The 20,317-nt window shown below is 42.1% G+C and overlaps 1 protein-coding gene across 3 annotated transcripts in view; it reads right to left on the bottom strand.

Moving 5' to 3' along the window:
- rsrc1 (arginine/serine-rich coiled-coil 1) overlaps positions 1 to 20,317 on the bottom strand; it is a 150,867-nt gene that overhangs the window by 70,991 nt on the left and 59,559 nt on the right. For all 3 annotated transcript variants that reach the window (XM_037083363.1, XM_037083355.1, XM_037083373.1), the window contains one exon: positions 6,700 to 6,736. In XM_037083363.1, the coding sequence (XP_036939258.1) occupies positions 6,700 to 6,736 (37 nt within the window). The remainder of the gene's footprint in view (positions 1 to 6,699; positions 6,737 to 20,317) is intronic.

The following is a 20,317-nucleotide window of genomic DNA, read 5'->3' as shown; positions in this document are numbered from 1 at the left end:
GGCAATATGTTTATTTATATATTTTATAAGGAGGGGAAAAAAAATCTGCCTATCAGTGTTTGTATTTGGGGGGCCTGGGCCACTCTGTATCGGAGCTCATCTTATATGAAAAATAATGTTGTGTATGGCTATACTTTTATATATAATGGCAATATGGGATCAGGGCTCTTTTACAATGTGCCATACTTCAGGCTAGGGCTAACAGCATTTTATGGCCCGCCAGCAGTTCATCTTCATGTCTCAGGCAGGCAGGAGCACTGCATAATAATGTCGTTTCCTGCCCCCAAATGCTATTTCACAGGCCGGGGCTCATTTCTCAAACTTCACCACTTTTACAATTTCCCAAACTTTTATTCCCGTCATTATTACCAACAAGATTTCATTACGTATTTAGAATGTAAACAAGTCTGAGTAATGACACTCCCCCGTCTCCCTGGAATCATTCCCGCTGATGGCTCTGCTGCTATCTCAGACACACGAACGCACACGCCGAAACATGCACGTGCGCACGAATACACAAAACCCCACATACAACCGTACAAGAACGTACGCCCGCGTAAACCGCCCCAGCCAGGATACGACTCAAAGGCAGTAATTTACTACCCTGTGTGTGTGTGTGCGTGCATGCATGTATGTGTTCCCGATAAAGGGGGAGGCGGCGAGGGTGAAGCGGGGGGTGGGGGTGGGGGGTAGAAGGAGAGAGTTTTATACTCAACTCACATAAATCATGTAGAAGAAAAATGAGCAAATGTGCAGGCTAACTCATCTTCTCCCCATCCGGAGAAAATGAAATTCACTGGAATACCTATCAAAACTGCAATCATCCAGAGATAATATCTTCTTTGGTCTATCTGCACTTTCCGATTTAATTTCCTCCATGCCCTTGACATCCAGCGATACCATTAAGATGAAGCACATACAGTAAGGGAGTAGTTCTCACGTTTTGATATATGAGATCTCCGCGCTTAATGTAATATCATCATTTGAAAATTAATGCAATCTTTCTTTTGTTTGGGGGGGGGGACTTTGTTTTTTATTTTTTTGGAAACACTCAAGGAGCGAGCCGCGGTGAGACGGAGGGGAAGACAGTGATGGAGACGCGTGAAAAGGAGACAGAAAAACAAGTGATATGCAAGGAAGGAGGGAAAGACAGGGAGGGGGATACGTTGTATTTTGTGAAGCCCCCCCCCTCCTCCTCCTCCTCTTCGCCTTCTTCCGTGCCAGAATGACATGCAATTACGTCTGGGCCTGCCCCAAGTCAGAGGTCACTCAAATTACTCCATCATTTAGCCGCGCCGTCGAGATGAGAGAGAGAAAAGAGCCCACCCCACCCCCTCCTCCCGTGCTTCCGCATCCTCCCAACCCCCGCCGCCACCACATCAAATATCATGAAATCATTAGTGTAATAAGCATGGAAATCTGTTTGCAGATTATCAACACCCTGCTCCCCCCATCCCTTTCCTATCCTTTATCTGTCCAGAATCTCTCTCTCTGAGCTGTATTTCCACCTCTTTATCCTATACAATCGCATTAGAAATGAAGAAAGCAGAAAAACAAAGAAAGAGATACAGCAAGAGATAAAAAAAAAAGAAAGTGTTTGATGAGACAATTAGAGTCGGACAGTGAGGAGAGAAGCAGAATAAAGAAAAGAAACAATTATTTATAATTCTGACCCCGAATTCTTGTCTTTTACACTGAGACAACTTCAGGTCAACTCACTCTGAGACAACATTTGTCGCATTCTTGGTGTGTGACTGAGTGTGTTGTCCTGCCTACAGCTGCTGTTGCCTGTCTGTCAGTAGACCAACGAGGCTATTTGCCTCTGTAAACTCTTCAACTCACTGAGGGACACTGGGACGACATCAGCCATCCCTGAAGTAAGCCATGTGTACAGCAATCTGGAGACGCATCAAGAAAAGAGATCTAACTGCTTCGCTTCTACGTTCCTTTATCGGATGAAGCAAACACGCCTGCTTATGATGCAGAGAAACTTTGTATAAATAAATTGTTGATGCTGTAGAATATTTTTAGAATAAAATGAGGAGTGTTGGGCAGCTGTCAGAAAAGAAGTGGCTTCAACAGCAAAATACTAACTTGGGAGAGCGAGATTTTTTAAAAAAGTTGACAAAAATTGATTATTATTTTTTTCCATTTCATTGTCCTATATTATTTTTTGACTGATTTCGTTGTCCTGTCTAAGCTATGATCTTTAAAAACATAATAAGTAGCTTGAAGGGAGTTTTTCATACTTTACTGTACTGAAACAGAAGTTGTGTCATGTATCCCTGCATAACTTCACTCAACCAGTATATTTCAACATTATGATGGCAGTGACATCAAGTTAAGCGAGTGAAATTACTGATATCTTCTTTCATACAGATACCATCTGATTAAGGGTCTAAAGGCCATTTGGGAAACAACAGTTTGATCTCTTGACACTGTAGAGGAATAGAAACTCAATACAGAAATTAAATGAAGCATTTCTCTGGCAACAGCTTTAACCTAGAGCCAGATATTATAACTCAGTGGACTGTTTGAACTGGATATTCTGGTATCTGATATTCATTATGTGAGAATGAAATCCTTCAGGAAATTGCACAAACGTAAGACTTAAAGGGGCACTATGTAGTTTTGGAGAAAAACATAAACTCCGAATTTGTATATTTACAATATTAATGAGGTCATAATAGAAGTCAGTGTGTTTATTCAGTTTATTCATTCATGAAAACAAAGATACTTTGCACCTTTAATGTTAGTAGTTTACAAGCAGCCCCTGAATGCAGCACGTAGTGCGGTTTATTGCAGGGTGCCTCAGAGCGAGCACAGAGTCCATCAGCCTTGACAAAACTTGAGTTAAAAATAAAAATGGACTCAAGTTTGAGGAGAAAATGAATTTTTCCACCCGCAGTTTTTGTTCTTTTGTCGACTTTTTGTTTACAGGACTATAAAACAGCAGGAAGTCAGATTTTTCTGACATGTGAGTTAGTCAGGTTAAAGGTGAAAGTTAAAGTGATGAAGAAGAGGTTTGTGACAGGGCCTTTCAGGTAGTTTCTGAATTGTTACACCTATAATACTAAGCTGACTTTATATAGTATACCGACTTAATTTGTCCAAGATGTCATTTAATTGAAACACCTTTAATTAAAACACCTATTCCATATAGTAGTATTTTTCTTTCCCCAAAATAAGAGCACAACAATTCCACCAACACATTGTGGTTGCTTTTACGAAAGGCCTACTTTGTCCCATCGAAGACTAATTCAAACTCGCCACTGACAACACAGATGAGTCCCTTCAGTTTCCTGTGACCTCAACTCAACCTGCAGCGCTGGGACGACCTGTATACCAGCTTTTCATGCTCAACACCACTGCAACTTATTCAAACACCCATCCTCAGACCGATGACGCATCTCCCTTTCCCCCCTGTTCTTCATCTACGCCCCTCTTTCTTCTTCTCTTCCTCCCCGGGCACTGTGCACGGTAGAACGCTGGGTACAGCTGCTGATTGAGCCAGTAATCCTGATGAGGCTGATTCCTTGTGTATTGATTGAGCTGCTGGCTTTCTTCTACTTCTCTCTATGAAGCTGTGCATCTGGACTGATTAGCTGCTGTAGGCCACCTCTTTCACTATCGCTGAGTTTCTCCCAGAGCAAGGAATCATACAACTCCAAACTTCAGTGCTTTTGTATGTGTGTTTCATATGCGTGTGTGTGCGCGCGTATACAAAAGCAGAGACTAACGCAGAGCACTGGGAGCAATTAGCTTCAGTCTTTCTGTCTGTATTGCCACTGATCGCGTTGAGTCAATCTGCTGAAATACGAAAACAAAACAAACACGAACAATAAAACAACCCTCAGACCACATAAATCTTAATTGCCCGCCTAATTACTGCAGCAGTCATTCACTCAGACTGTTAACTTAACAGGAGGAGGTACCGTTAGTATTCATCATGAAAAATCAAGAGCGAGAATTATTTGAACAGAAGCTTGATTGTCACATCAGTGTGGAAATTTTGCAAGTTTTGTTTTTGTTATGAATAAACAACAGACTCTGACAACTTTTGCAACTGATTTAAATTAATATTAGGAGGTAAATTATCATAAAAAATGATGTTACCAGGATGGAGGTAACTGATAATATGACTAGAGCTAGGCAAAAAAAACAAACAAAAAAAACATGATAAGTGTCAATATGGTTGGTGCACTAATCTTAAGAGCAGTACATCAACAGACAGCCATAAATGCCTGCTTAGAAATCTGCTGGGATATATGTGTGAGGTATAGAGCGAAGCAACACTTAGAACAGCCCAGCAACTCCACCTCAGAGGGAGACGAGCTCCATTATTTACGGTTCTCCGTCCCGAATCGTAATCAGAGTCTTGCACTCCCCAGGCAGCTGACTACTGGGGTGCAATCTCCCCATAAGCATAAACACACCCATAAATTCAAACACTCAGTATTCAGGTATTCAAATTCCCAAAGACACATATACAAAAAAAGCACTGGTAAATACACTAATGTGTGTTTGTGTGTGTGTGTGTGTGTGTGTGTGTGTGTAATTCCTGAGCTACCCTGCTAAAGATGAGGCAGTTATTAAGGGCCTAATGCAAACATGATATAATCTGTCCCCATAGGTCCACTTAATGCAAAAACCATATAAAACACACATGCAAACCAGCTTCACTAACCCCTGCCAAGAAACCTAACGCTAACGCTAATATACACAATGATGTAAACTTCAGCTGATTGAAAACGCCGCAGCCAGACTCATAACCAACAGGAGGGGAACATATCCTACCTGTTTTAAAAAAAACTTCATTAGCCTCCCACTGCATTTCAGAATACATTTTTTTAAATCTGAATGATCGCTTTTAAGATATCCAGTCATTCCTCACCACTTCTCGGTCAAAATGTAAAACTAGAGTTGACTAAAGGTGACTGGGTCTTTTCTTTCAGAGGAAAGCTAACACATTGTCATCTTTGTTGTTGGTTTAAAAAGTCACTATACTAGCAAACATGAAACATCATTTGCAACTTCTTCTATACATGATGTGCTTATAGAGAAATATTAGTCTGCACGGACAGTATTCACCCTGCAGTATCCCTTGTGTCGTATGGAAATGAGTTTGCATTCCTTCACTTGCTTTAAGAGATAATCTCATCTCCACATGAGTCACATTCTGCCTAATGTTTGCCCAGATATAACTGCCAATGCATGTATTGATTAATGCTGTTTATGCATGTAATCCTCTCCTGAATAATTCACACCACCTTTTATGGAACACTGCATCAATCACACCTCCGGACCCACCCACAGACATCTCCAAACCCAAACTAGACCATTACTGTATCGTGCACTATATTTAATGTCCCTCATTTTAATTTAAGTGCGCATCTGAGTGAGAAATCTATATAACATATAGGGCCCTCATAACATAGCGGAACAAAAAAGTGGTGTCAATCATAACTGTGCATGTAATAATAGTAATCACTCTACTCTTAAGTCTACTTCCTCTTCAATGGGAGTTCTGAATACAGTCAATAAAAACATTAGGGAACAATTCCGCGAGTGAGCTTCGTAACGTTGAGAGCTGAGGTTGAACTTTGTCTTATCCACCGCTCGCTGTGTGGATAAGTTGGAGAGCGGAGAGTTACTGAGAACTGTTTGAATTTCGGGGGCCAGTCATTTGTGTGGCATATTCAGGGTCATTTGCGTAGCACGTGGAGGGGCGGGGGGTCATTTGCGTAGGGTGCTGGGGGCTGAGGTTTAGTATGCAGTGAGGCGAGGGAGGGAGGGCGCGAGACATCCACAGAGAGCCGGGACCCTCGCTGACCCCTGTCTATAATTCATCCCTTGGAATATGGGGCACATCAAACCTCGGTTCCTTCCCACCCAAAAAGAGGAGAGAGAACCTTTTCACTTTGTTGCACAGCACTCTGACCCCGTATTAAAGCGAGTAGCAAGAGGAACCTTGGAAATGATCGCTATTAAATTTTCAGGTCTGTCCCGGGAGAGCGTTTCCAGCGGGCCCTCCATTCATGGATGGGAGAAGACTGAGGGAAGGGCCCCATGCTGTCAGGAGGAGGGAGAGGGAGAAGGAGAGTGGGTGTGTGCTTGTGTGTGTGTGTGTGTGTGAATGCCTCCAACATTCATGTCTAAAAAAAAATATAAATATTATCCTTTCATATTTCTTCCTATCCATGTGCAAACAGGTCTGCTCACATGCAGAAACCCTGCAAATATCCACAAATAATTAAAAGGGAACACAGTGGATAACCTGTGTGTGTGTGTGTGTGTGTGTGTGTGTGTGTGTGTGTGTGTGTGTGTGTGTGTGTGTGTGTGTGTGTGTGTGTGTGTGTGTGTGTGTGTGTGAGAGAGAGAGAGAGTGTGTTTGGGCAGAATATGGGATAAATGAAACGCTAATATAAAAGCTGGACCAGACCCTCGGGGAGACACAACCCTCCCTCTATCACTGTTTTCTCTGTCTCTTTCTCTCCCTGCCTGTTAGCTGCAGGTATTCGGCTCCGATTCCGGAGGTTTCATTAGGAATGCAGATATCAAAGTGTGTGTGTCTGTGTGTGTGTGTGTGTGTGTGTGTGTGTGTGTGTGTGTGTGTGTGTGTGAGAGAGAGAGAGAGAGAGTGAGTGTGTGTATATGTGAGGGATAACAGAGGGGAGGGGGGTGTCGAATAAAACTTACCAGATGTTCTAATCTGCCTTTGATGTTCCCGGCGTCCCTGCAACACAACAACACATTTCCCCCACTGTAAATAAAGTGCCGACACAAAACGTCATTTAATAAAAAGAACATTTTTGCAGACGCATACACACACAGCCACCAAAAAATACAAACACATATACACACGAGAGACAGAAGAACAAACTCTATCCCAAATGTGGTTAATGAACATTTCTAGCTGGAATTAGAGCCGCAACTAATGATTATTTCTATAGTTAATTAATCTATCCACTATTTTGTTGATTATTTGGTTCGTTTAACAAACAGTTTTCACAGGCTTGAATGAAAAAAAATAAAGGGGTACTATGTAGTTTTGGAGAAGAAAATCAAACCCAGAATTTTAATATTTACAATATTAATGAGGCAATAATAGAAACTCAGATATATTTATTTGTTCCATAACTGAATAAACAAGCTGCTCTCAGAGGAAAATAAGGTTCCCAGAACACTGTTTGAAGCTAGAAGGGTGTCAGGGTGCATCACATATAAACAAAGTAAAACAGTATGAAACAGTGTTGTCCTCTACGGTCAGTTTATTCAGTCTATTCAGTTATGAAAACCAAGAGCTTGTTTATCATAATCATTAGCTTGATTAAGTATCAAAAATCAGTCAGTGAACATCTTTCTCTTCTGATTAAAATGTCTTTCCCAAAACAACACAATGCACCTTTAACTTCAAATGTTTTCTGTCCAACCATCAGTCCAAAGATAGACTTTATTTTTCAGAAGTAGATTAAGAAAACAATATTCACATTTGAGAACCTGACACCTGCCAATGTAGTTGCCCATTCATTGTCTATTGATGGACTATTTGATTAATTGTTCCAGCTCTTGCTAGGATACAGTCAGCAACAGTCACAGTCACCTCATTGTGTTCCTCTTTCAGTTGTTGAGCGAGCAGTCAGCAGGTGACATCAAAAAGGGTTTCGGTAAATCAAAAGGAAAAATAAAACGGATAATGAATAAACATCCTAATTGTTCAGACTGAAGTGCGTGTGTGTGTGTTTGCGTCGACACCACACAGAGGTTAACTGATACTGTCGCAGCACTGCTGGCAGTCATAATAATAATAATTTTCAAGTACAGAGAGAGAGAACTCAGAGCTTATTATCTGTGAATTAATAAAAAAAATGTGTGTGTGATTATCAGGGTAGCAACGGCAGAAAAGGCGAGCTGGGGACGTGGAAGAAGAGGAGGGTGGGTGGGTGTGGGGGGCAGTCGGTTTTTAAAAAGAGCAAATTGGCAGTAAATAATAGATGCAATTTTGGCACATTTCAAATTTGCAGCAGTGGAAATCAACAGATCAAGAGAACACAAACAGCCCCGTCCCCGATCCCAGCACCCCCCTCATCCAACTCTGGCCCCCATTACTGACAACTCCACCCTGGCAGTGGCGTTTCACTCGCTCTCTCTCTCTCTCTCTCTCTCTGTGTCTGTCTGTCTCTCTCTCGCTTTCTCTCTTTCTCTGTGTATATGTGTGTATGCTGAGAGGGAGGAAGGCTTATCGACAGGCTTCAGTTGCTAATGCAGCCAGCAGCATCACAGTGTAAATCTACACCATCTCTAAAATTACATACTGTCTAATCCATCCCACCCCTTCCCTACTTTCCTCCATCTATCCGTCCGTCCATCCATCCATCAGGGCCAGGTCCCATATACCCAGTGTGACCACAGACCTAAGCCGTTCCCACATCATCAACATTTCTAAATAATGGTACGAAGGAATGAAGGAAAACATAAATATTAACAAACAAGAAGGAAAAAGAAGTCACGGAGATGTTTGCTTGTTTATTCTTTGCTCTGTCAGTGAGCCACATGCAGACAAGTCAACCACTTAAGGCAAACTTCATCTAGCCGTAATTACATTACATTCTGACAAACACCCCGCCACATTCATTATACATGACGGGCAAGACATTTGTTACCGTGGTGACAGTGTGTGTAATCCGCTAATGAAGCGCAATTAGTGAGAAACAATCTAACACAGGGGAGACGCAGCGCTCGATCCCTCCTCCTCCACTCATTTCCCTTCGCTTTTTTCTTCCCCCCTCACTCCTTTTCTTTATAACCACGTCTTTTTTTTTTTTCTCTCTCTCTCTGTCTTTTATTTTTGTGATCCAGCCTTTATTAAGCTCTTCACATGCATTTAATCTCTCCACTCTGTCATCTGTTGTCTTGACTTTATCAAGGGCAAGCTGTCCGGCGCTGTCCGCACCAGGGCCGAAGGGATGGCTCTATCCATTAGAGACACACACACACACACACACACACACACACACACACACACACAAACACACACCATTTTACATCCTCATCTCTCTTTTCAAAACATCATATAATCTGCTGAGGTCTTCAGGGACAGCGCTTTCTTTTTCTCCTTATCTCTCCCTTCCTCTCTCCCTCCCTCCCTCCATGCCTTCAACGTAGAGGCGGCATCGATTTCTGAATTACGCCACAATATTAAATAATTAATATACTTGCCATGATTGATGTTTTGCATTAGGCCAATATTAGGTTATCAATCAAAATCCACTTGGTTTAATGTAATAATATTGAAAATGTGTCAGTGCCTGTTCATCCAATTTGTAGTGGAGGCAAGCCAGATAGTAATGGTGGTGTAGCACAAGGCCTCAGAGACACTGTGGCCTGCTTACTACAACCATAGGAGCACATTATAGCCCGGGCACGCAGCAGGCAGAGAGGGAGGGAGGGAGGGAGAGATGAAGTGAAGAAATGGAAAGACAGGAATAAAGCAGACAGACAGTAATTCGGATTTCATTGTGACAGGTGTAGCGGCGACGTCACATATTTCAGTTTACCTTCAATTGAGAAACTGGGCAGCACATTAAAAATTTTACAATACAATTGTTATTATTACAAGTAACAATACAGCCAACCATTTTCCCTGTAGTATGTTTATAATAACTAGTTTGTCAACGACGGTCCATAGTTTTTTATAATCATTGGAGGTCCAATCCTCAGCTCTTCCATTCTTGTCTTGAACAAGAAGCTGTACCCCCGAAGGTTCTCCAAATACTAGCTGCTTCAGCTACAAGTCTGCCAAAATGAATGTAACGTGTAACCATTTAGTCATCTACTTAATTTAGGAAAATGTTGGTACATAAGGTCTTTTTCACAACTGACATTTTGGCCGTGTTTCCACAGCTGGAACTTTTCCTAGAGACTAGGAACCTTGAGTGGAAGAAAGTGCGTTTCCACCTCAGGGATCAGGGTCTAAATTATGTTACAGGGCCATTGTTTTATCCCCCAAAAAGTCCTTGTTCTGGGGTAGAACTTTCAAATAATACAGGGACTTTGGGAATAGAGCTTGCAGCACTGATCATTTCTGATTGGTTGAATATCATAGTACTTTATTTCAGCCAGCATGTTTGTTTTTGTTCACTGTGCTTCGTCATGCCAACATGGAGTTACAGCAGAAAGCATACAACAGCTGGACAAATGACAAAGATGTTGTATAATCAAACAGACTAATGTGTCGTATCTTCACAGGTCTTTACACCATCATGTAAACCCACACATCAACAGGCTTAAGTTTTTCTTGAAAAGTAGTTCCTGAGACTAAAAGCTCCAGAAACTCTGGATTGAAATATTTGATGATTTGAGTCTTCAGTGTCTAAAGATAGAATAACAAGACAAAATTGTCTATTTACATGCTTGATCACAAGCTTGTTGATGAACACTGATCTTGGACCTGAGATCTATAAAATGGTAAATTAGTTCTTCATCAGACAAGCTTAAAGCAAAACTATCACCAAATTGCGTGACTCTCGTCCAAGTTAAGTCACATTTGGTAATCGATACTTCTGGCTTGCAGGACTGTGGAAAAAGCAACTGCTAACGTGAGTTGTTCAAAAACTTTCTTTTTAGTAAACTCTGTGTACACAAACAATGTTCTTAATGCTCATGTGTAGAGACCCTGGTGATACAACGAGCAAAGTTTCATGTTGTGTCGAGCCAAAATAGCGATTTTGATTCTATCGTAAAAGTGCCCGTAGCACTCCCGTATACTATCAGCAAAATTTCCCCTTAAGATGCAACAGCCAATGGACATTCAGTGAGCTTCACAGCTGTGACCTGCCAGAACATGTGGCTGAAAAGTCTTTTTGGGAATTTCTGGTTAAGTTAAAAGTCGAAACGTTGCGTAATACAGTTTTTCGAGATCTGGGAGTATTTCGCATGCAGACGGCCTCCCCTTCATTACAGCTACAAGACAGAAAGACGGAGACTAGCAAGTAAGACAGGAGGGAGGGAGAGGGAGAGACAGAGGAGAGTAATATGCTGTTGTGCCGGGAAATGGTAATTAGTTATCCAAAGTCAATTAAGTAAAACTGGACAAACAAGTGTGAGTGTTAAACAGAGCCCTGGCGAGGTCAATATTGACCAATTTAACATGGTCTCTGGATCCATCACACTGTCTGGACTTTCTTCATTCCAGCTCTTTTATCCCCCTCGGCTCTCCCATCTTATATCCATGTCATTCCCTCTCGCTGTCTTATCCATGCATTCTCTCGGCCTCTGTCACTCAAAGTACATGTTTCGGTTCGATGGTCTCATTCACACTAACGAGGACCTTTAAGCTGTTGCCTCATCTTACCTCATCTACTTCCCTGTGACTCTTTTCGCCTGTCATTTTGTCCTCTCCCAATCACCCACCTGCCTCTCATTCTCCGCCCCCACCCCACCCCGTCCCTCACCCTCCCAAACCCCAGCGCTCCTGCTAGCAGACAATTAATTACAGAGCCGGCACCAGATGAGTTGTCATTTGTGGTCAAGTTTCTAATAATTGCATTAGGTCTTCAGGTTTTTCAGGTCCCCGTATTTCCCCTCACCCCGTCTCTTTTTCTTTCTCGTCCCCTCTTTGCTTGAACCCTCCTCCTCATCCTCCTCATCCCCCCCCCCACCACCCCTTGACACGGCAGAGATAAATATCTTTAGTCAGTCAATGGAGGCGACAGAGGGACTTAAAATGCAGAGGCAGTCATTTGATTTCCAGCTAACAGAGCTGCCCATTAGCCCAGCACTCATCAGCCATGCATTACCTCTCAGGGCTGCTGTCCTGAGTCTGGAAGCTTTAACCCTTTCACTGTCCACTGCTGGCCAGGTTTACCACAGATCTCTTCCACCGGCTGTATTAACCTTTTAACCCTGTCAGCAGTCAGTGACGACAGGCAAACAGGTCAATCGAAATGATGTCTTAGTTTCACTTGTGTGGCAATGCCCCAGTATTGAAAATCTAATTGTAAATCTGGTGAAATGACATTGAACCAGAGGGTCTTGCGCATTTTACGACAATACTCCAGGTTTTCAAAATCATATATACATTTACTGACAGAAAATTGCAGAATTTGTCTTATGTGTTCAATGAAAGAGCTATCTTAAGGCTCGAGATGTGTTACAGTGTCCTCTACATCCTCTACAGGAAGAGTGTGAGCTTCTCCCCTCCGGGCAGAGACTTGGACTACAAAAGGCCAGATTTAACAGAATGAATAATTCTGTTATCTCTATGATGACTCAGCTGATGATCAGCTTCCTTATTCATCTACTGGGGGCAGGTGATGTTTTTGGCCATGGCTAGGTTTTGGTCAGGTTTCCTGTTGTCAGTTCACGCATTCATGTTTTATACATCCTATTATGTTGCTCATGAACTTTATTTTTCTCTGCGTGTGTTCTCCATTCTATCCGACTACAAGACTAATTCCCCCCTCTGGGACAATGACCTGAAATTTGCGGTCAAATCTAGGGGTGTAATGGCTCACTTGTAATTTGTCCAATTGGGAAAATTTCGATGAATGCTGTCTCAAGTTGGAATGGCAACTTTGGTAAGTTGACATAATATGATGCTGAAATATGGCAGACGAAAGTAAAAAATTGAGTGATGTAAGAAACCTTTACCATGGTTCACAAATTCATGTATTTCATAGCCACTGTAGTGTTCCCTTTGCTCTTCCTTGTCACTTAAATGCACAAAATAGCTCTGAGCAATAAAATGCAGAACAACTTCTTTTTGGCATAAGTTTAGCATAATTTAGCATAAGTTTACATTTCTTTTCGTTTATTTACAACTGAAGGTTGCCAGACTGAAGACGTTTTACAATCAGTGCTGAAACAATCAATAATAACCTTAACTCCTGAATTTAATTGCCCATTTCGTTTGATGTGATACAAAAAACAACAACTCTAAAGTAGTTAAAATACAATGATCTGTTGTCCAGTTTAATCCTGTGATGCTTAAAACACTGCGAGGATGCACATGTGGTAACTCTACTAAACTCTTCAATATGAGTCACAAGTAGGGGTCCAGAATTAAGCTTCGTTTATTTATTTATTTATTTTTTACCAGATTACCAACCTATTACCGCATTATATTCCCTACTCAACTATTTCTTCTTTCATAATGCACGCCTATTCTATCAACCAGATACCAGTCAGAGATAGTGAGGAGAGGGGGAAAGAGGAGAAGCAGTAAAAGGAAGACAGGACACTGTAATGCTATGAAAGAGACATCATTCATAAGTGTGTGTGTGTGCTTGTTTGTGCGCGCGCCCCATTTGCCACAGTTGCATGCCTTGTCAAGCGTGTCATTGAGCATTCATATGTTGTTTGACTGCTGATAGAATGGCAGGCATATTTATTAAAGAGTCAATGTGATGGGGACACCAGAGCAAGCAGTCACGTGCACACAAGCGCACACACACACACACACACAAATAAAATACACAATGCACGAATACACAGTCCACATCAGTGACATCTGCCTGTTTAACTAATAGAAGGCAAAGGCTTGATATTAAGTAGTCGAGGGACACACACACATACACACTCACACAATAATACAGGGAGCTCAGCTTTCCCCCAGGCCTGATTGCCATCTCCATAGCTCCTTTTTAACAGGGCTGCCAATTGAAATTGAAATTGTATTCTTGTGTGTCTACTATCAGAGCTACCTCTCAGGGTTTTATACAGCAAAGAGAAGGGCTTGGGGGAGACATACACACACACACACACACACACACACACACACACACACACACACACACACACACACACACACACACACACACACACAAACGCACGCACGCACCTACACACACACACACACACAGGAAGGGATAATGTAGGGGTAAGTCAGGGGCTGTCACTCTCCCATGCAGAACACACAAGAGGGAACAAAACACAGACTTATGCTTCTATGCTTTCTATGTAATTCAGCGTGCATACACACGCACACACATACACACACGGACACAAATGCACGCATACATTTGCGGTTCACGAGTGTCTGCCCCCCCTCCCTCCCCAATGGAGGGGGCTCTACTTTAGCATAATCCCAAAATGGTGGAGAAAAGCAGTCCATTAAAAATGGGGCTAACAAATTCAGCACTTAATGTTTCTCTGAGGGAGGGTTAAGTGTAGTCAATAAAAAAGTCAGAAAAAAGGAGGAATAAGAAAAGAGGAGGGTGATTTATGACCTGCCATTCTGCTCACTGCGATTAACACACACACACATTCACACCTGTTCATATGTGGCCCATGTCTGACACCTGGTCCTGGACAACACACAAGTGAAAGAGAGGGCTAGGAACACTTGTGGAGCAGGACTAAATTTAAAGACTACATTTCTAGAAACTTTGCAAGATTTTTATTACATGTCTCATGATAATTGAACATCATCAATTTCTTCTAAGAAAGAGGTGCATTATTTTCACCATACCTGTGTATAAAAAGTTTGAAAAGATGCAGATAATAAACCTTAACCGTAATGATAAAACTTGGTAAGAAATTCCCCCACAATCATTAGATCTGTCGCTTAGTTAATTTCTATGCTCTCCATATTGACTCAGGGGGTGTCCAAAACCACTTGGGTGCTGTGCCTAAGCCATATAATTGTCGAGAAAACCCAGCTTTTTTTCAATCTAAATCTAAGATGTGATACAATGTCATCAAGGTTTCACTCGCTTTTTGAAAAGGAAAGCAAAAAAATATGTCCCTGCATTAGGCAGAAGGAGGCAAGAGAGGCATTTACTTTGCTATTGAAAAAACAAATCATGCATCAGTACAACATTATCATCTTATCATCAACCATCTTCAACTCACTCTGAGGCAGGAACAACTTAACAGATGCACAAATCCATATACACACATATCTAAACACACATTAAACACCATAGAGGGAGCTTGTCTCTCTATAGACTGCCCACACCTCTTCTCAGCCTAACCACACTGCCTCCATGCTGAAGGGAATTGAAAACCGGGGCCAAGTTTGAAAGAAAATTGACTTCTTTTTAGTGTGTTACATAGAGGGAGAGGGGGACAAAGACATAGAGAGAAAACGCAAAAGGGAGACACGGAGAGCAATCAATTTCCCCGCGGTTTCTTCAATAGCCAGCAGTCCTTTTCATACCTCCCAATTAGAACCTTTCCTAATCAGAGAAATACCTCCCCGTTATTGAGACAGAGACAATGACGCTCCCCAACATTTTCCACCCCGCTCCAAAACTCTGTAGATTGCAGTACCGGTATACAAAGAATAAAGCACTGGGCTGTACTGCAAGGGGGGACGCTTGTGTTAAAATCACATGTGGAAATCTTTTGGCTCTCCTTGCGGCCCCAGAAAAAACTGATGGGGAACAATGGCAGCCCGGCACAGCATCTGTCATGGCACAATATAAAAAGATGATCTTGGCATCGAATGGACAAAAAAAAAAAAAAAAAGAACGAGAGAGAGGGAGGAAGACGGGGGAGTGGAGGGGAGGGGGGAAGGGGAGGGCCGGGCGAGAGGTAATTCATTTGCAAATCAGGCCCTGGCGCTCAGGTCTATTTCAAGCTGCCAGTGGGTGCCAGGAGTTAACAAGGTAATCAGTTTCAATCCTGCCCTTCAATTGTACATCACACCCTCATCCAGAGAATACCCAGGCCTTTCTATAGGGGCAGAGGGGGGAAATAGCAATCTGGCTGCCGGCTGGCTAAGCACACACACACACACACACACACCTGAAGACAAGTGTGTACACATATACAGGCACCCACGCATGCCCGCGCACACACGCGCACACCTACGCAGACAGTGTATTGACAACCATGTATCCACAATATGTTCTCGCAGGCTATACCCAGAAGTAGAGCTGAAACAATTAGTCAATTTATCAAATTAATTCAACAGTTTTCATTCTCCTTTAAGTAGTTTAACCTGGCAAAAGTGCCAAATATGTGCTAGTTCTACCCTCTCAGACTTAGTTATTTACCACTTCAATATGTTGTGTATGAGTTTCATTAAGTACCTTTGAGTTTTGGACTGTTTACGGGAAAAAACAAGACAATGAAAGTTGTTTCTGCTAGCTCTCAGACCTTGTAAGAGCCAAAGGTCACTACATTTTTTTAACTGATTAATCCAAAAAACTGCTCAATGGATTAATTGTCATTTTATTGATAAGTGCATACATTGAAAATTTTATGGAAACAACAGTTTGACCAAGCGCAAGATCCAAATAGCCGAAGCTGAATTTTCTTTAAATAAAACATCAGATGTGTGAAACACAGCATTATGACGAATAATGTAGTGCTGCATAGATTCCCTGCCCTAAAAATCTTGTTCTCCAGATCTTAGAAATATTTAACATATTGTGGAGCCTTAGGATATATTACTATGTATCTGTATATTTGTCTGTTTGTGTGCATTATGTCTTAATAATTTAAGTTGTTCAAAATTTGCCAGAAATTGACTGCATTATTTCTAGCTAGGACTGCAAACATTCGATCGATTTTCGATTAATCTGCTGATTATCTTCACTATTAATGTGTGAATTGTTTTGTATATAAAGTGCCCAATAAATGTTAAAAGGGCTTATTCCACAGGCTACTTTGTTCAGCCAACAGTCCAAAAACTCAAAGAATCTTTATTTACTATCATACATAACAAAGAAAAACCTAAAATCCTTAAGTTTACGATGTTAAAAATGGATCTCTTGTCTACTGTAAACAACTTTGATTTAAACTAGTTAATTGAATATTAGAAGTCTTCCTTCCATAGAAACTGTTGGTCTCAACCTCACTGAACGAGAAAAGTAGTAGAGGCAACAATGCTGCTGTGGACCTGAAAGTGGTACATGCAAAATGGTAGAAAGAAAACAGCAAGCTACATTTGTCCTAATCCCTTCTTCCTCGTGTCAGCTGTAACCGGCTGGCCGAGAGGCAGTTAGCCCCCGTTAGCCCCTCATCTGCATAATCAATATGACAACCTTATTTTTTCTGATGCAAACAGGATTTTGCTGCTGAGCTGTGTTTGTTGATGTGTGTGTGTGTGAGAGTGCCCAGTTCGCTTCTGGCCAGCCTCAGTCATGGCCCTCTTTAGCCTTAATTAGATTAGGTGCGATTATCCCGGCTCTACCTTACAAGTGTACAGGCGGGATAAAGTGGCCACAAAGGCCAGCCTGTCACAGGGAGCGGGCTCTGGTCTGCAGGTTATCAGGGTCCAGGGAGACACACCACGTACATTGTTATTCATATCATCTACACACCGTTTTCTACGGTGCCTTTTTCACTTCTCTTCATGCACTGATCCCCCCCCTTCTATGTCTGCAGTGTCAAACTGGCGTAATCACTGGCCAGGGTAAGTCTCTCTCTCTTTTTTTTTCCCCCTCTCTTTCTGTCTGTCCGTCAGAAGACAAAACAACATGGCCCCGAGCGCTCTGCAGTCTGGCCAACAAGGAGAGATGTCAGGAGTGTGTGAGCCTGTAGACTTCAAGGAAAAGTGGTACAAAGAAAAGTTAACCTAAGTCTCAGACTAATGCAAATAGACAAACGAACACAGCAAAGACTTACATGTGCACACAGATGCTGAGGGCAGAATGGGTGCTACAGTTCACATGCTGACACCTTGCAAATTCAATCCTACATTAAGTGTGTAGCACAGCATAATGAAAATGATCACAAATCAAAAATTGTCTTCGAATGTCTGATCAGAATCAGACTTAGGCTTATTAAATCTGTGATGAAATAAGCACTGATATAAATTCAAATTTAGCCAAGGCCATTATTCTTAGACATATTTCTTGTGTCTTTTTGTTTTTAGATAATATTTTTTGTTTGATTTTGCACAATCAACAATCTGTAGAAAACATCTTTATATTTCTCCAAGTAAGGTATCAAACTACTTCAGAAACAGTGATACATTTTCTTTACATCAGAGATACAGCGTGACCATATAAAAACTACTCAAGCTACATAACTTTGACCCATGTATAACTGCAATACAGCTTTATTCATTTGTGTTTGAAATTTCAATGATGTGATTTGCTACTCAACTTCATTTTCTGAAGCGCTCCACCATTTCACCCAAAAACGTTTTTTTTTTTTTCCCACGTAGAGCTCGGCACTGACAGATTTCAGTCGGTGAAAGTGAAATGTTTCACTGTGTTGATTAGACAGCAGTGCCCGAGATATTTATACGTGACTGTATATACTTTCCATTCCGTCAGATCTGGGCACAGACAGAGGCAGAAACAGAGGGAGAGGCAGAAAAGGACTGAATTACTGTGAGATACTGAGAGGAAAGAAAGATGGATGAAACCTGCGACGACAGAAAAGTTCAAGTTAAAGCCGAGCAAAGTTTCTGACTTAAACTTAAAAGGCAGAGACAAAAGGAATGAGTCAGAGGTGCTAATGCTTTAACTCAGCCTGCAGATACATGCAGAGAAGGCTGCCATCATCCTGAAATTGTATCATGTATGAGGCCAACATGTATTTAAGCTACGACCGGCACTAATTCATCATCAACGTGAATGTTTCTTTCCCAGAGGACGATAATTGGGACATTTGCCATATTATGACGTAACAATGCTGTAAAACATCCCTTTAAATATTACAAGAATGACTTTAGCCACATCACCCGACCCCAGCGACAGCTGACATGTGCCCCACCGACAAAAGTGGACAGCAGTGTGTGTGAATTTGTGTGTGCCAGTGAGTGAGAGTGAGACAGAAGGTAAAACAACTCTATTAGAGAACCGTGGGGACTAAAGGCTGGCGAGAGAGCAAGACGGAGCGCATGAGAGTGAAGGAGAGCATGAGTGAGCGAGACATTAGTACAAATGAATTAAACATCGGCCAAGAGATCTAAACTCGTGCTGAAAAAGTGGTGGGCTAAATGGGAAGGAGGGGAGGGGAGGGAGAGAAGGAGAAAGGCTTCATAACTTTCCTGCGGCTGCTTAGCGTTCGATATGAGCTGTGTATGACCGCCAACTCCATCGGTGACACAAATAAGCAATCACACACTTGTGTGATTGGTAACTGCACTCATAAGTCTTTTGTTTCTAAAAGAAAATATTTGTTGATTGCAAACCTTCACCAAGAATGTTTATTATACTCTTCTCTCAGGCAATATTTACTTCCACGTCTGAGTCATGGTACTTAACTGTATGTCTGGAGAACTGTTTACGCAGTCTGAAGGAGGTATTCTTGTAATGATCAATGCCATTAGGCACGACCTGCAGAGCAGTATTTCAGCCACAGAGGTTAAAATGTATAACGAAAGCTGCTCTCTGCCAACTGAAGAAACTCTCCTCTGCTCTGCTCCCCGTCTCGTCAATCTTTCCGAGCTCTCCTCCACGTTACTTTGTCTGCTCTCTCAAACTAAAAAGAACACCTCTCTCTGTAATGTATTCTCACTCTCAGCCTCTCTCATAAAGACTTCAGTCAACACCTTTCCTTGCCCCTGGTGCAGATGAATAAGCACTAGAGTCTGGAGAAAATTAAACATTAACGGTGTGTCTCTTTTACACATCATTCTCCATAACAATCTTCTCTTTTAGCTCCCCTCCCTGCCTTCAACACCACTCGGCTTCCTGCAAACCAAAACTATCTAGCTTTTTCCAGAGAGAGGGAGAGACAGAGAGAAAATACTGAGGGCAGAGAAACATATTTTGTCGACAAGCACATTTACATAACCCTCCTAAATCGGAGCTGGCCTGTCATGTTTGCTGCTCATAACCTGCTGCTTATAATCCTGCCTGCATCCTCTTCTGATCCATAAAGCAGAGGAGCCAGCCACTTCAACAGCAGCAGCCAGGACTGCCATCATGAGCTTCTGCGAAGACAGGGCCGTAAAGAGAGGGAGAGGAGAGGAGAGGAGAGGAGAGGAGAGGAGAGGAGAGGAGAGGAGAGGAGAGGAGAGGAGAGGAGAGGAAATAAAAGAGAGGAACAGGGTAATTGGATTGGGGGATCTTCTATTTAGCCTGGTCTGGTCTCTGTCATCATGCTCCAGGCCTGGCTTCTCTCAGTGGCTACAGCAGGTCTCAAACACATCAACACACAGTGTCACAGACACACACACACACACACACACACACACACAACTCTAAATGTGTTACAGCGCTAAAATCGCTACCCAGTTCAGGAGGCAGACTGTCCTGTGCACTGCTAAGCCCTGCAGGGTGTCTAGTGTGTGTTTTTTTTTCCTTTCTTCTGTGTGTGTGTGTGAGAGTGTTTGCATACTCCTCTAACAACTCACTAAATGGTTAAACAGATTACAGAGCGCACTAAGTGGATTGTCACAGCTCTCTAT

Source organism: Acanthopagrus latus, chromosome 2, assembly GCF_904848185.1.
Source record: "Acanthopagrus latus isolate v.2019 chromosome 2, fAcaLat1.1, whole genome shotgun sequence".
Taxonomy (NCBI): domain Eukaryota; kingdom Metazoa; phylum Chordata; class Actinopteri; order Spariformes; family Sparidae; genus Acanthopagrus; species Acanthopagrus latus.
Note: the sequence above shows the minus strand (reverse complement) of the source record. Positions and strands in the feature narration are given on the sequence as shown.